The 13,334-nt window shown below is 60.6% G+C and overlaps 1 protein-coding gene across 2 annotated transcripts; it reads right to left on the bottom strand.

Annotated features, from left to right (window-relative positions):
• Positions 1 to 158: 158 nt before the first annotated feature.
• LOC138243086 (coiled-coil domain-containing protein 177) lies at positions 159 to 12,901 on the bottom strand. Of its 2 annotated transcripts, XM_069198591.1 has the most exons (12): positions 12,655 to 12,901; positions 12,288 to 12,473; positions 9,378 to 10,536; positions 8,726 to 8,860; positions 6,991 to 7,107; positions 5,801 to 5,911; positions 4,566 to 4,703; positions 3,621 to 3,800; positions 2,806 to 2,997; positions 2,490 to 2,681; positions 1,798 to 1,934; positions 159 to 927 (listed from the first exon to the last, which is right to left on the bottom strand). In XM_069198591.1, the coding sequence occupies exons 3-11, from the start codon at positions 10,506 to 10,508 to the stop codon at positions 1,830 to 1,832; spliced, it is 2,301 nt and encodes a 766-aa protein (XP_069054692.1). In that variant the 5' UTR covers positions 10,509 to 10,536; positions 12,288 to 12,473; positions 12,655 to 12,901; the 3' UTR covers positions 159 to 927; positions 1,798 to 1,829. The 2 variants fall into 2 exon arrangements, with proteins under 2 accessions (XP_069054692.1, XP_069054691.1); XM_069198590.1 differs by lacking the exon at positions 12,288 to 12,473.
• Between the last annotated feature and the right edge of the window lie 433 nt (positions 12,902 to 13,334).

Below are 13,334 nucleotides of genomic sequence, written 5' to 3' on the forward strand. Positions count from 1 at the left end.
GAGCAGAGGGATGGAGCCAGTTCAGAGAGGGGGGGTGATTAGGAATCAGGCCAGGACACTGGGGTAACACCCCTACTCTTCTGGAGAGACGCTCTAGGATTGTTAATGACCCCCGGTCGATAAAAATACAGATAAAGAGACTGCAAAGGCCAGCGAGGTGGTGTACGGTCAGCGCCCAGCTTTATAAGAACAGCAGAGGGGGTATCTTCAACATCCAGTCCCACAGAGCGCCGTCAGAGTCCGAAAACAATCAGCAACGTGCCCTCCCATGTACCACCCCCACCCCCCCTCCCGATTCCAGTTTTTTTACCCTTAAAATAAAATCCCACTCATTCCCCCTCCGACCTTTGACCTTTGACCCCAGAACCCCCTCCACACACACACCCAAAAAAAAGAGAGTCCTTCGTCCTTCACTGTCCGCCAGCAGGGCACTGCCGGATCGCCGTCGGGAGACTCCCCAGCACCCGGGAGGGGTGAAGGGAGGAGGGTGGAGGATCGGCGGAGATCAGCACCGTCGCAGGGCAACTCTCTGAGTGGGGGCCAGAGATATCGGGGTCCCCACCTCAGATTATACTACTCCCCCTCCCCTCCGTGGTGCACCAGCATGGATGTCCCCCCACCACCCCCTGATTTCACGGGACACTCCCATCCAGCGACACAGGAAGACACACACTCAGGTGAGCCTGTCCAGTCCAGCTCGTTCATCTGAGCCCGATGAGGCAGAGAGCTGTGGGATCACAGAGTCCAGCAGGCCGGGCAGTGGGCAGCCAGCGGGTGGGTGGACTGAGCTGTTCACCTCTCTGGCAGGTAAAAGCTTTTTTGTGTGTGTGTGTGTCGGGCAGTGAGGTGTCGCCCTCTTGTGGCGACAGGCGGAATGGAGGAATTTTCGCCGGAGACGGGAGAGACGTCGGTCTCGCATGCCGGCGGCTGGAAGAGAAAGACAGGCCGAAAAAAAAAAAAGGCCGAAAATCAACAAAAAATTATTTAAAAAAAACAGAGGGTGCCGACCGTTCAATTAGTCTGTCAAGGTGCAGCAGTGCAAATCAGAGATTCAGTCACGGACAGAGAAATCCAGCTTTCGGGAAATGGGAATTAATTATGAAAGTAATAACTGTTAAGTATGGCTTCTCTCCAGACACAGCTGGGTGAGCTCCTCCAGTCAGGACAGGAGGCTCTACTGTACACAGAGGGGGGCGGGGGTGGGGAACAAGCTGCCCAGCCCTGTGGTTGAAGCCGATACCCTGGCTTCTCTCCAGACACAGCTGGGTGAGCTCCTCCAGTCAGGACAGGAGGCTCTACTGTACACAGAGGGGGGCGGGGGTGGGGAACAGGCTGCCCAGCCCTGTGGTTGAAGCCGATACCCCGGCTCCTCTCCAGACACAGCTGGGTGAGCTCCTCCAGTCAGGACAGGAGGCTCTTCTGTACACAGAGGGGGGCGGGGGTGGGGAACAAGCTGCCCAGCCCTGTGGTTGAAGCCGATACCCTGGCTTCTCTCAGGACACAGCTGGGTGAGCTCCTCCAGTCAGGACAGGAGGCTCTTCTGTACACAAAGAGGGGTGGGAGAGGGGAACAAGCCGAATGAGCTCCTCAAGTCAGGACAGGAGGCTCTGCTGTACACAGAGAGGGGTGGGGGAGGGGAACAGGCCGCCCAGCCCTGTTGCTAAAGATGTGATGCTGGGAAGAATAAACTGCTAACGATCAACCAGGCCCGTCTCGGCCTCCTCTCTCCTCCAGACTCCTCTCCTCTGCGATCAGTCCCGTCTTCGTCTCGCGTAAGGACGAGACGCTCAAACTCACCGGACCGACGGCGGCTCCCTCCCCCTGCTGGGTCACAGGGTGTCCTTCAGGGCCGTGCGGGGCTCCAGCCGGGCCAGCAGGGTCTGCTGCAGCTCTGACAGCAGCCGGTCCTTCTCCTCCGCGTCGCTCAGGATTTGCTGGACCGGAACCACAGAGAGAGAGAGAGAGAGAAAGTTCTGAGCTCAGGACCCAGGGAGCAGGACACTCTCACCCCTGGGCAGGTTCTCCCAGAAGAAGTAATAATTGTTAAGTATGGCTTCTCTCCAGACACAGCTGGGTGAGCTCCTTCAGTCAGGACAGGAGGCTCTTCTGTACACAGAGAGGGGTGGGGGTGTGGAACAAGCTGCCCAGCCCTGTGGCTGAAGCCGATACCCTGGCTTCTCTCCAGACACAGCTGGGTGAGCTCCTCCAGTCAGGACAGGAGGCTCTTCTGTACACAGAGAGGGGTGGGGGTGTGGAACACGCTGCCCAGCCCTGTGGTTGAAGCCGATACCCACCAGCCTGTGTTTGGACTGTGGGAGGACACACACACCGACATGGGGGGGGGTCATGCAGACTCCACACAGACAGCAGCGCCGGTACAGCACTGACCTCAGGGCCACAGAGCCGAGAGGCGGCAGCGCTCAATACTGTACCCCCCCGGGAACAGAAGCCATCCCCATCATCACCACCCTCATCACAACACCGGAGACCTGAATGAGCTGGTCCCGGTTCTCCAGCCTCTCTCTCAGCCCCCTCGTCTCCCTCTCCTGCTCCTCCCTCTCGCACGCCCGCTGCCTCTCTCCCTCCCGGATCTCCCTCTCCTTCTCCCGGAGCTCGCGGAGAGCCGCGGCCAGTCGGGCGGACACCGCGTCCAGGGCCTGGGAGTGACCGTCACACCGCGCCTGGGAGAGAGACAGAGACGGAGAGACAGGAGAGAGACACACACACAGGGGTTAATAACTCTTCATCGGGCCGGGGCAGGTGGGGCCGGAAATTTCAGCATTCCCAGAAATGGCGGCTGCCCACCTGCATCGCCGCCTCCAGGTGGTGCAGGGCGGCCGTCAGCTGTTCGACCTCCTGCCACTGGGTGGCGCAGTGCTCCTCCCGCTCCCTCAGAGCCCGGGCCAGCTGGTCCCCCTTCTCCCGCAGCTGACTGGCCAGCTGGCTCTCCGCCCCGCCCCCCTCCACGCCCCGGCCAATCACGGACTCCGACAACGCCTGTGGGGGGGGGGGGGGGGAGGAGACAGGGAGTGATTGACAGGTTCTGTTCTGTATTTCGTACACACACATGTACACATCCTCTCTGCAAACTGCTCTCCGCTCGCACCGGACTTTGACTGCAATGTCTCTCCAGGGTGTGTGAGTGTGTGTGTGTGTCCTGTGATGGCCTGGTGTCCTGTCCAGGGTGTGTGAGTGTGTGTGTGTGTCCTGTGATGGTCGGGTGTCCTGTCCAGGGTGTGTGAGTGTGAGTGTGTGTGTCCTGTGATGGACTGGTGTCCTGTCCAGGGTGTGTGTGTGTGAGTGTGTCCCGTGATGGCCTGGTGTCCTGTCCAGGGTGTGTGAGTGTGTGTGTCCCGTGATGGACTGGTGTCCTGTCCAGGGTGTGTGAGTGTGTGTGTCCCCTGTGATGGACTGGTGTCCTGTCCAGGGTGTGTGAGTGTGTGTGTCCCCTGTGATGGACTGGTGTCCTGTCCAGGGGTGTGTGTGGGGGTGTGTGTGTGTGTGTCCTGTGATGGACTTGTGTCCTGTCCAGGGTGTGTGAGTGTGTGTGTGTCCTGTGATGGACGGGTGTCTGTGTGTGTGTGTGTGTGTGTGTGTGTGTGTGCTGGATGGATCAGTACCTGCATGTCGCGGGCTGTGCTCTCCAGCGCCCCCTGCAGGTCCCCGGCGAGGCGAGTCCTCTCCAGCAGGGCGGCGCCCTGCGCGGCGTCCCGGCGCCTCCAGGCCTCCCGCTCCCTCTGCGCCGCCGCCCGCGCGTCCCGCAGCGCCCCCTCCTGGCGGCCCAGCGCCGCCCGCAGCTCCTGGCCGGGCAGGGAGACCGCCGTCACCTCTCCCCGGGGGTACAGGGGGACAGGGGCCTCGAGCGCCCCTGGGGGGACTCCAGATCTCCAGGCGCTGCCGGCTCCCCGGACACCCGGACACGGTTCGGAAGAGTATCCCCCCCCCCACTTTTCCCAGTTCGGCACTTTGTTGTGCTGTTGGGGGACCAGTAGGGGTGCCCTAGAGCTCTAGACAGGACCCCCACGTTCCCCTGCAAATACTGCCCCCCGTGAGGTTACGACTCCCAGGTCACTGTGTGTGTGTGTGTGTGAGTGAGTGACTGTGTCCTGTGATGGACTGGTGTCCTGTCCAGGGTGTGTGAGTGACTGTGTCCTGTGATGGACTGGTGTCCTGTCCAGGGTGTGTGAGTGTGTGTGTGTGTCCCGTGATGGACTGGTGTCCTGTCCAGGGTGTGTGAGTGTGTGTGTGTGTCCCGTGATGGACTGGTGTCCTGTCCAGGGTGTGTGAGTGTGTGTGTGTGTCCCGTGATGGACTGGTGTCCTGCCCAGGGTGTGTGAGTGTGTGTGTGAGTGTGTGATGGACTGGTGTCCTGTCCAGGGTGTGTGAGTGTGTGATGGACTGGTGTCCTGTCCAGGGTGTGTGAGTGTGTGATGGACTGGTGTCCTGTCCAGGGTGTGTGAGTGTGTGTGTGTCCTGTGATGGACTGCTGTCCTGTCCAGGGTGTGTGAGCCTGTGTCTGGGCCCGCTCAGGGTGAAAGGCGCTATACAGACCGGCCCTCACTCACGTGGATGGTGTCCTCGTTGCTCTGCAGCACGGCGGCCAGGCGGCTCAGGTCCCTGTCCTTCTCCCGGAGTGCCCTCCGCAGGGACTCCAGCTCCCGGTCCCTCTCCCGCAGCTCCGAGAACTTGGAGTCCAGGGCGCGCTGGAGACGCACACAGACACGCAAACACGCCGCACGTTACACAGACCGGACACTGATCGCACACAGCCCCTAGAGCCGATCCCAGAGAGAGAGAGATCGCACCAGACGGACAGCCCTAAAGGCCGATCCCAGAGGGAGAGATCACACCAGACGCACAGTCCCAGAGAGAATCACACCAGCCACACAGCCCCTAGAGCCGATCCCAGAGAGAGAGAGATCGCACCAGACGGACAGCCCTAAAGGCCGATCCCAGAGGGAGAGATCACACCAGACGGACAGTCCCAGAGAGAATCACCAGCCACACAGCCCCTAGAGCCGATTCCAGAGAGAGAGATCGCACCAGACAGCCCTAAAGGCCGATCCCAGAGGGAGAGATCACACCAGACGCACAGTCCCAGAGAGAATCACACCAGCCACACAGCCCCTAGAGCCGATCCCAGAGAGGGGGATCGCACCAGACGGACAGCCCTAAGGGCCGATCCCAGAGGGAGAGATCAAACCAGACGGACAGTCCCAGAGAGAATCACACCAGCCACACAGCCCCTAGAGCCGATCCCAGAGAGGGGCATCCCACCAGACGGACAGCCCTAAGGGCCGATCCCAGAGGGAGAGATCACACCAGACGGACAGTCCCAGAGAGAATCACACCAGCCACACAGCCCCTAGAGCCGATCCCAGAGAGGGGGATCGCACCAGACACTCAGCCCTAAGGGCCGATCCCAGAGAGCGAGAGAGACCGCACCAGACACTCAGCCCTAAGGGCCGATCCCAGAGAGCGAGAGAGACCGCACCAGACACTCAGCCCTAAGGGCCGATCCCAGAGAGCGAGAGAGACCGCACCAGACACTCAGCCCTAAGGGCCGATCCCAGAGAGCGAGAGAGACCGCACCAGACACTCAGCCCTAAGGGCCGATCCCAGAGAGCGAGAGAGACTGCACCAGACACTCAGCCCTAAGGGCTGATCCCAGAGAGCGAGAGAGACCGCACCAGACACTCAGCCCTAAGGGCCGAACCCCGAAGGAGAGATCGCATCGAACCCCGTCTCGGGGACACTGGGGTCCCGGGACACCGCAGGGAGTAACCCGCCGGACGCTCACCTCGACGGCCAGCTCCCTCTCCTTCAGTCTGTCCTGCAGCCTCTCTACCAGGGCGCCCTGGAGCTCACCGGCCGACCCCAGGGTGACCTTCTTCAGCAGGCCGAGACAGTCCTGCAGAGAGACGCCCACACGGTAAGGCGAAACTGATCAGGGTACGGAGACGTCCAGGATATCGACTCAGCGAGATGTCTGGAGAAGTCCAGGTCCATTCTCAAGGGCCCCAGTCATCCCAGTCGCAAACTGGTTTCCCTCCTACTGCCCGGTAAACGGTACCAGAGCATCCGGTCCAAGTCCGACAGACTACAGAACAGCTCCCACCTCCAGGCAGTCAGACTGCTGAACAGCCGGCCTGCGGCTCCTTCAGCTCATCCCCCGCCCTGGATACACGGACACAGCTGTCACTGTATTGGGCACAACTGGACCACTGGGACACTGGGACTGCACTGTATTGGGCACAACTGGACCACTGGGACACTGGGACTGCACACACTCTGGACACATCGCAGCTCTGTGTAGACTGACCCCTGTCTGAGCTTCTCTTGTTCCGTTTCTATCGCACTGTTCTCTACTTTTATGTCACCTTATTTCGTAACTTGAACTGTGTGATTTTTTCCATTTTGGGAGCTCGTAGAAAAGACATTTCATTGGCAGCAACCACTGCGGCACGCTGTCTTGTGGTGCATTTGAGAGATAAACTTTGATTGATTGATGCATTTGATAAATAAACTTTAATTGATTGATTGACTGTATTGTGGTGCATTTGAGAGACAAACTTTGATTGATTGATGCATTTGATAAATAAACTTTCATTGATTGATTGACTGACTGTATTGTGGTGCATTTGAGAGACAAACTTTGATTGATTGATGCATTTGATAAATAAACTTTAATTGATTGACTGACTATTGTGGTGCATTTGAGAGACAAACTTTGATTGATTGATGCATTTGATAAATAAACTTTAATTGATTGATTGACTGACTGTATTGTGGTGCATTTGAGAGACAAACTTTGATTGATTGATGCATTTGATAAATAAACTTTAATTGATTGATTGACTGACTGTATTGTGGTGCATTTGAGAGACAAACTTTGATTGATTGATGCATTTGATAAATTGACTTTGATTGATTGATTGATTGACTGACAGGGCGAAGCCCGCCTCCCCCCTCCCCTCCCCCATCACTGACCTGTACGATCCTCTCCCTGCTGTGCAGACTCTGCCCCAGGCGGTGTACCAGCTGCAGCTGCCACTGGGGGGCGCCGTGCTCTCCGTTCTCGGGGGGCTGGACGGCGGGGCCGGCCGGCTGGGGGGGGGGAAGACACGGGCTCGTCAGCCCCCCATGACCGCCGACGCAGGCCAGCGGGACCTTGGGGGCTCTGTGCTCGGGGACAGCGACCTCCTTTCTGAAAACCCCGAGCCCCTCCATTGATCGCCGTTTGAGTCGGCTTCCCAGACGCGTTTGACCTCTCCCCCCGAATATCATCGGACGGGTCACTAACGAGAGGTCAATCGGGCCCGTTTAGAGGTCATTATTCCTTCTTCCACACACCCCCACCACAAAGGGTATCAGCTTCCAACCACAGGGCTGGGCAGCTTGTTCCCCACCCCCACCCCCCTCTGTGTACAGCAGAGCCTCCTGTCCTGACTGGAGGAGCTCACCCAGCTGTGTCTGGAGAGAAGCCAGGGTATCGGCTTCAACCACAGGGCTGGGCAGCTTGTTCCCCACCCCCACCCCCCTCGGTGTACAGAAGAGCCCCCTGTCCTGACTGGAGGAGCTCACCCAGCTGTGTCTGGAGAGAAGCCAGGGTATCGGCTTCAACCACAGGGCTGGGCAGCCTGTTCCCCACCCCCACCCCCCTCTGTGTACAGTAGAGCCCCCTGTCCTGACTGGAGGAGCTCACCCAGCTGTGTCTGGAGAGAAGCCAGGGTATCGGCTTCAACCACAGGGCTGGGCAGCTTGTTCCACACCCCCACCCCCCTCTGTGTACAGTAGAGACTCCTGTCCTGACTGGAGGAGCTCACCCAGCTGTGTCTGGAGAGGAGCCAGGGTATCTGCTTCAACCACAGGGCTGGGCAGCTTGTTCCCCACCCCCACCCCCCTCTGTGTACAGAAGAGCCTCCTGTTCTCAGCTTTGGACACAGTTTCCCAGTTCATCCTGCAGAACGGTTTGACTTCCTCAGCGATGGCGGAGGATTCGGAGCCCTGGGAGTGAGTGCCCCCCCCCCCCGCTGCAGAGCGAGCGATTATCGGATCATCGCGTCTCGCCTGCAGGCTGACTGGCGGAGCGAGGGAGAGGGGGGACACCAGCCCTACAGAGGAATTCTGCTCCAGCGAGATTCCAGACGGGAGACACGCCCTGCACCTGTCCGTACCCGGGCGAGTCCTCAAGGCACAGAGGACAGCTCACGTCTGTAGATGAACAGATCTCACAGAGAAACCTCATCCTGCACTGGGACCCCGACTGTAGAGACTCACCCCAGACTGGGACCCCGACTGTAGAGACTCACCCTGCACTGGGACCCCGACTGTAGAGACTCACCCCAGACTGGGACCCCGACTGTAGAGACTCACCCTGCACTGGGACCCCGACTGTAGAGACTCACCCCAGACTGGGACCCCGACTGTAGAGACTCACCCTGCACTGGGACCCTCACTGTAGAGACTCACCCTGCACTGGGACCCCGACTGTAGAGTCTCGTCCCGGACTGGGACCCCGACTGTAGAGTCTCGTCCCGGACTGGGACCCCGACTGTAGAGACTCACCCTGCACTGGGACCCTGACTGTAGAGACTCACCCCAGACTGGGACCCTCACTGTAGAGACTCACCCTGCACTGGGACCCTCACTGTAGAGACTCACCCCGGACTGGGACCCCACTGGTGATATTCCAGTGCTTGAACACTGCTCTGCACACACTCACCATGTCTGGGCTCTGCGCCGCCCTGGCCCCGCCCCTCAGCTCCGCCTCCAGGGTCCTGATCCGGGCCTGGGCCTGATCGAGCTGCCCTCTCAGCTGCCCGACAGCGTTCTGCAAGAGCTGACGCGCCGCAGCCCTCTGCCCAGAGAGAGAGGGAGAGAGAGAGGGACGCGCAGGTCGATGAAGGATGAGGATGTTCACAGTGACCCTTAACCCCTGACTGAAGACCCCCCAGAGCCCCTGAAGGACTGGGGTGCTCAGAGCCTGTGACCTTTAACCCCTGACCGAAGACCCACCAGAGCCCCTGAAGGACTGGGGCTCTCAGAGCCTGTGACCTTTAACCCCTGACTGAAGACCCCCGGAGCCCCTGAAGGACTGGGGCTCTCAGAGCCTGTGACCTTTAACCCCTGGCTGAAGACCCCAGAGCCCCTGAAGGTCTGGGGGTCTCAGAGCCTGAACTGAGCCAGTTACTGTCTTCATGAGCCCAGAGTCACAGTGACCTTTAACCCCTGACTGAGGACCCCCGGAGCCCCTGAAGGACTGGGAGCCTGTGACCTTTAACCCCTGACTGAAGACCCCCCAGACCCCCTGAAGTACTGGGGTCCCCTCAGCGGCTCCTCGACACATCCCCCCTCGAGACCGTTCGTCCCCTCACCTCCCCGTGCAGAGGGATGTACTCCTCCCCCAGCCGGGCCAGGACGTCCCTCTCCTCCTCCTCCTCCTCCTCCTCCTCGCCGCGCGCCTCCAGTCCCTCCCCGAAGCTCAGCTTCCTCGCCAGCCCCCGCCCCCTGCTCCGGTCCCGGACGGGAAGCCTGCTCCCGGCCGGAGAGGCGACGGGCCTGGGCTGGATCCCCCTCAGCAGCCCGAGGGCGTCCGCCAGCTCCCCGGCCCCGCCCCCCGAGAGCAGCGATAGGCCGGAGGCCGGGCGGGAGGCGGGGCCGGGGGCGGGGCCGTCGAGGCCCGGCAGCGACAGGCTGGAGCTGGCCAGGGAGGAGGGGGTGGAGCCCAGGCTGAGGGCGCCGCGGCGACCGGCCGGGGGGGGCGGGGCCGGGCCCAGCCCGTCCAGGGACAGGCTGCGGGCCGGGCCGCGGGGCAGCAGGGGCCGCTGGGCCAGGCGGCGGGGGAGCCCGCAGACGGACTCGTACTGGGACTCGGGCACCCGGAGGGCGTGGCAGCCCCCGCAGAGCCTGCCCCCCCCCGGGCAGGCCGCCCCGCCCTCGGCCCACCACTCCAGCCCGGCGAAGGCCATGTCGTCCTGCAGGAGCTGCCGGTACGCCTCCCCGGGCCCCCCCTCCTCCTCCTCCTCCTCCCCCTCCTCCTCGGCCCGGTGGCGCCGCCCGTACGCCCGGGCCAGCTGGCGGCCCAGACGGGCCCGCTCCCCCTCCAGGCGGCGCAGGCGCTCGGCCGACAGGGCGCGCACGCGGGCCATCACGGCGTCGAAGCGGAAGAGCCGCGCCAGGGCGGCCGCGCACCTGCCGCAGAGGAACTCCCCCCGCCCGCCCCCCCGCGGCACGGGCCGGCCCAGCAGGTGGGTCAGCACCGCCAGCGGGTCGGGCCGCGGCCGGGCGGCGGGGGAGGGGGGCAGGGAGAGGGAGGAGGAGGAGGAGAGGGAGGAAGAGGAGGAGGAGGAGGGGGGGGCGTCGGCTCGGAGGGAGGGGACGCTGCCCCAGGACGCGGGGGCCCCCCCCTGGGGGGGCCGGCGCCGGCCCCCGAAGAGCCACCGCCGCTGGGCGCCCCTAAGGGGCTCCCCGCACACCCGGCACTCCTCGTTGGCCCTCGTCGTCATGGCGCCGCCGCCGAGCTTCTAGAACGACCTAGAAGAGGGAAGAGGGGGTGTCAATGGGGGGGGGGGGATGGGGGTCCCCCCTAGAACGACCGGGCCCAAGAATTGAAAACGACGCACGGGACCGGGGGAAGAGGAACCGGGCCAGGAAACCGAGTGTCTCCCGTGTTCCAGGGGTCCCGGGGGTTCGGGGGTTCAGGGGTCCCGGGGGTACGGGCGGGGCTGTCTGTTTGGAGCCTGCACGCTCTCTCCAGGGGCTCCTCACACCCCCCCGGGCCGGGGACCGGCTGGTGGGTTACTGGGCTTCTGGGAAAACTGGCCCTGGTGTGAGTGTGCGTGTGTCCTGTCCAGGGTGTGTGAGTGTGTCCTGTGATGGACTGGTGTCCTGTCCAGACTGGTCTACTGCACTGGGACTGGAGCTCCTATTGTAACAGACTGCTCTACTGGACTGGGACTGGAGCTCCTATTGTAACAGACTGTCCTACTGGACTGGGACTGGAGCTCCTATTGTAACAGACTGGTCTACTGCACTGGGACTGGAGCTCCTATTGTAACAGACTGGTCTACTGGACTGGGACTGGAGCTCCTATTGTAACAGGACTGTTCTACTGCACTGGGACTGGAGTTCCTATTGTAACAGACTGTTCTACTGGACTGGGACTGGAGCTCCTATTGTAACAGACTGTTCTACTGGACTGGGACTGGAGCTCCTATTGTAACAGACTGTTCTACTGGACTGGGACTGGCGCTCCTATTGTAACAGACTGGTCTACTGCACTGGGACTGGAGCTCCTATTGTAACAGACTGGTCTACTGCACTGGGACTGGAGCTCCTATTGTAACAGACTGGTCTACTGGACTGGGACTGGAGCTCCTATTGTAACAGACTGGTCTACTGCACTGGGACTGGAGCTCCTATTGTAACAGACTGTTCTACTGCACTGGGACTGGAGCTCCTATTGTAACAGACTGGTCTACTGCACTGGGACTGGAGCTCCTACTGTAACAGACTGTTCTACTGGACTGGGACTGGAGCTCCTACTGTAACAGACTGTTCTACTGGACTGGGACTGGAGCTCCTATTGTAACAGACTGGTCTACTGGACTGGGACTGGAGCTCCTATTGTAACAGACTGTTCTACTGGACTGGGACTGGAGCTCCTATTGTAACAGACTGTTCTACTGGACTGGGACTGGAGCTCCTATTGTAACAGACTGTTCTACTGGACTGGGACTGGGGCTCCTATTGTAACAGACTGTTCTACTGGACTGGGACTGGAGCTCCTATTGTAACAGACTGTTCTACTGGACTGGGACTGGAGCTCCTATTGTAACAGACTGTTCTACTGCACTGGGACTGGAGCTCCTACTGTAACAGACTGGTCTACTGCACTGGGACTGGAGCTCCTACTGTAACAGACTGTTCTACTGGACTGGGACTGGAGCTCCTACTGTAACAGACTGTTCTACTGGACTGGGACTGGAGCTCCTATTGTAACAGACTGGTCTACTGCACTGGGACTGGAGCTCCTATTGTAACAGACTGTTCTACTGGACTGGGACTGGAGCTCATATTGTAACAGACTGGTCTACTGCACTGGGACTGGAGCTCCTATTGTAACAGACTGGTCTACTGCACTGGGACTGGAGCTCCTACTGTAACAGGACTGTTCTACAAATTTGCTAGTCATATCACCCGCTGCAAAAAACAAGTTCAGCGAGGGAGACAATTTGCAATTTCAAGCGAGTCCAATTTCGACAGCGAACCCCAGTCGGCCTGACCTGCACGACCGGAATCACGCCACGCCGGGGGTCACGCCGTGTGTGACGACAAACCAGCACCGAGCACAGATACTCCAGCGATCGACGAAACAGCAAGATAAGCTCTGATTTCCCAACAGCGCCGGCACCTCCGATATAACTCAACCCCGCTCTGTCCCGCTGAAGTCGGTTTGCCCGCAACGCCCGCTGTTTCAAAACAAGTCGCGCAAAACAAACAAAATAAAAAAAATAAATAAAAGAAGCTTTTAGCTGCAGCCGACGTGTCGTGCTGTCGACTCACCTCCGACGACACGCCGGCTTTTCCGCGACACCCCAAGTTCCCAAGCTGTTCGGATCGGATCGGATCGGGTCGGATCGGGTCGCTTACCTGAGTGAACGCGGAACTCCTGCAGCCCGAGTCTCTCTCTCTCTCTCTCTCTTTCTCTCCCTCCTGTGACAGGAGACCAGTTTTCTCTCAATCCGCCCGTCCGAGGCAGCTGATCAGACACACGTCCCCCGCTTCTGCGCTGGTTCGGACGGGTAGGTTTGGAGGTTAATGAGGGGCGATGGAGAAAGACACACACACAGAACTCCCTCCGAGCCGTGTGTGTGTGTGAGACAGAGTGATTACTGGGAGGGAGCTGCTGACGTCACGGCTCTCTACCTGTCGGTGACGCGCCCCTCAGAGACTCCCCTTTCTTCGCGCGTGGCGTGTCGGGACCAGCGCGGCTTCTTACGTCTCCTCTCTTTCCCTGAAGGAAGCCGAGCCCAGCCGAGCCGTCGAGGGGGGAGATCACGCAGGAGGATTTCCACAGCGGGGTGTGCGCGGGTGTCTGCCGGCCGCTCAGTCCGGCTGTTGAACGCTGGTGTACGGAGCTGATCTCCATCACCCGCAACTGCAGGGAGCCCCGGCCCGGGGTCAGAGGTCACCCTCAACCAGGGGTGTCCCACCCTGGGGTCATAGGTCACTCTCAACCAGGGGTGTCCCACCCTGAGTGCCCTGGCCTGGGGTCATAGGTCACCCTCAATCGGGGGTGCCCCACTCTGAGTTCAATAGGGTCATAGGTC

Source organism: Lepisosteus oculatus, chromosome 14, assembly GCF_040954835.1.
Source record: "Lepisosteus oculatus isolate fLepOcu1 chromosome 14, fLepOcu1.hap2, whole genome shotgun sequence".
In the NCBI taxonomy this organism is placed as follows: Eukaryota; Metazoa; Chordata; class Actinopteri; order Semionotiformes; family Lepisosteidae; genus Lepisosteus; species Lepisosteus oculatus.

Coding starts and splice junctions, on each gene's coding strand:
- LOC138243086 (XM_069198590.1), bottom strand. CDS start 10,508: ATGACGACGAGGGCCAACGAGGAGTGCCGGGTGTGCGGGGAGCCCCTT. Junction 2,998..3,620: donor GCACAGCCCGCGACATGCAG/GTACTGATCCAT, acceptor CCCCCCCCACAG/GCGTTGTCGGAGTCCGTGAT. Junction 2,682..2,805: donor ACCTGGAGGCGGCGATGCAG/GTGGGCAGCCGC, acceptor TCTCTCTCCCAG/GCGCGGTGTGACGGTCACTC.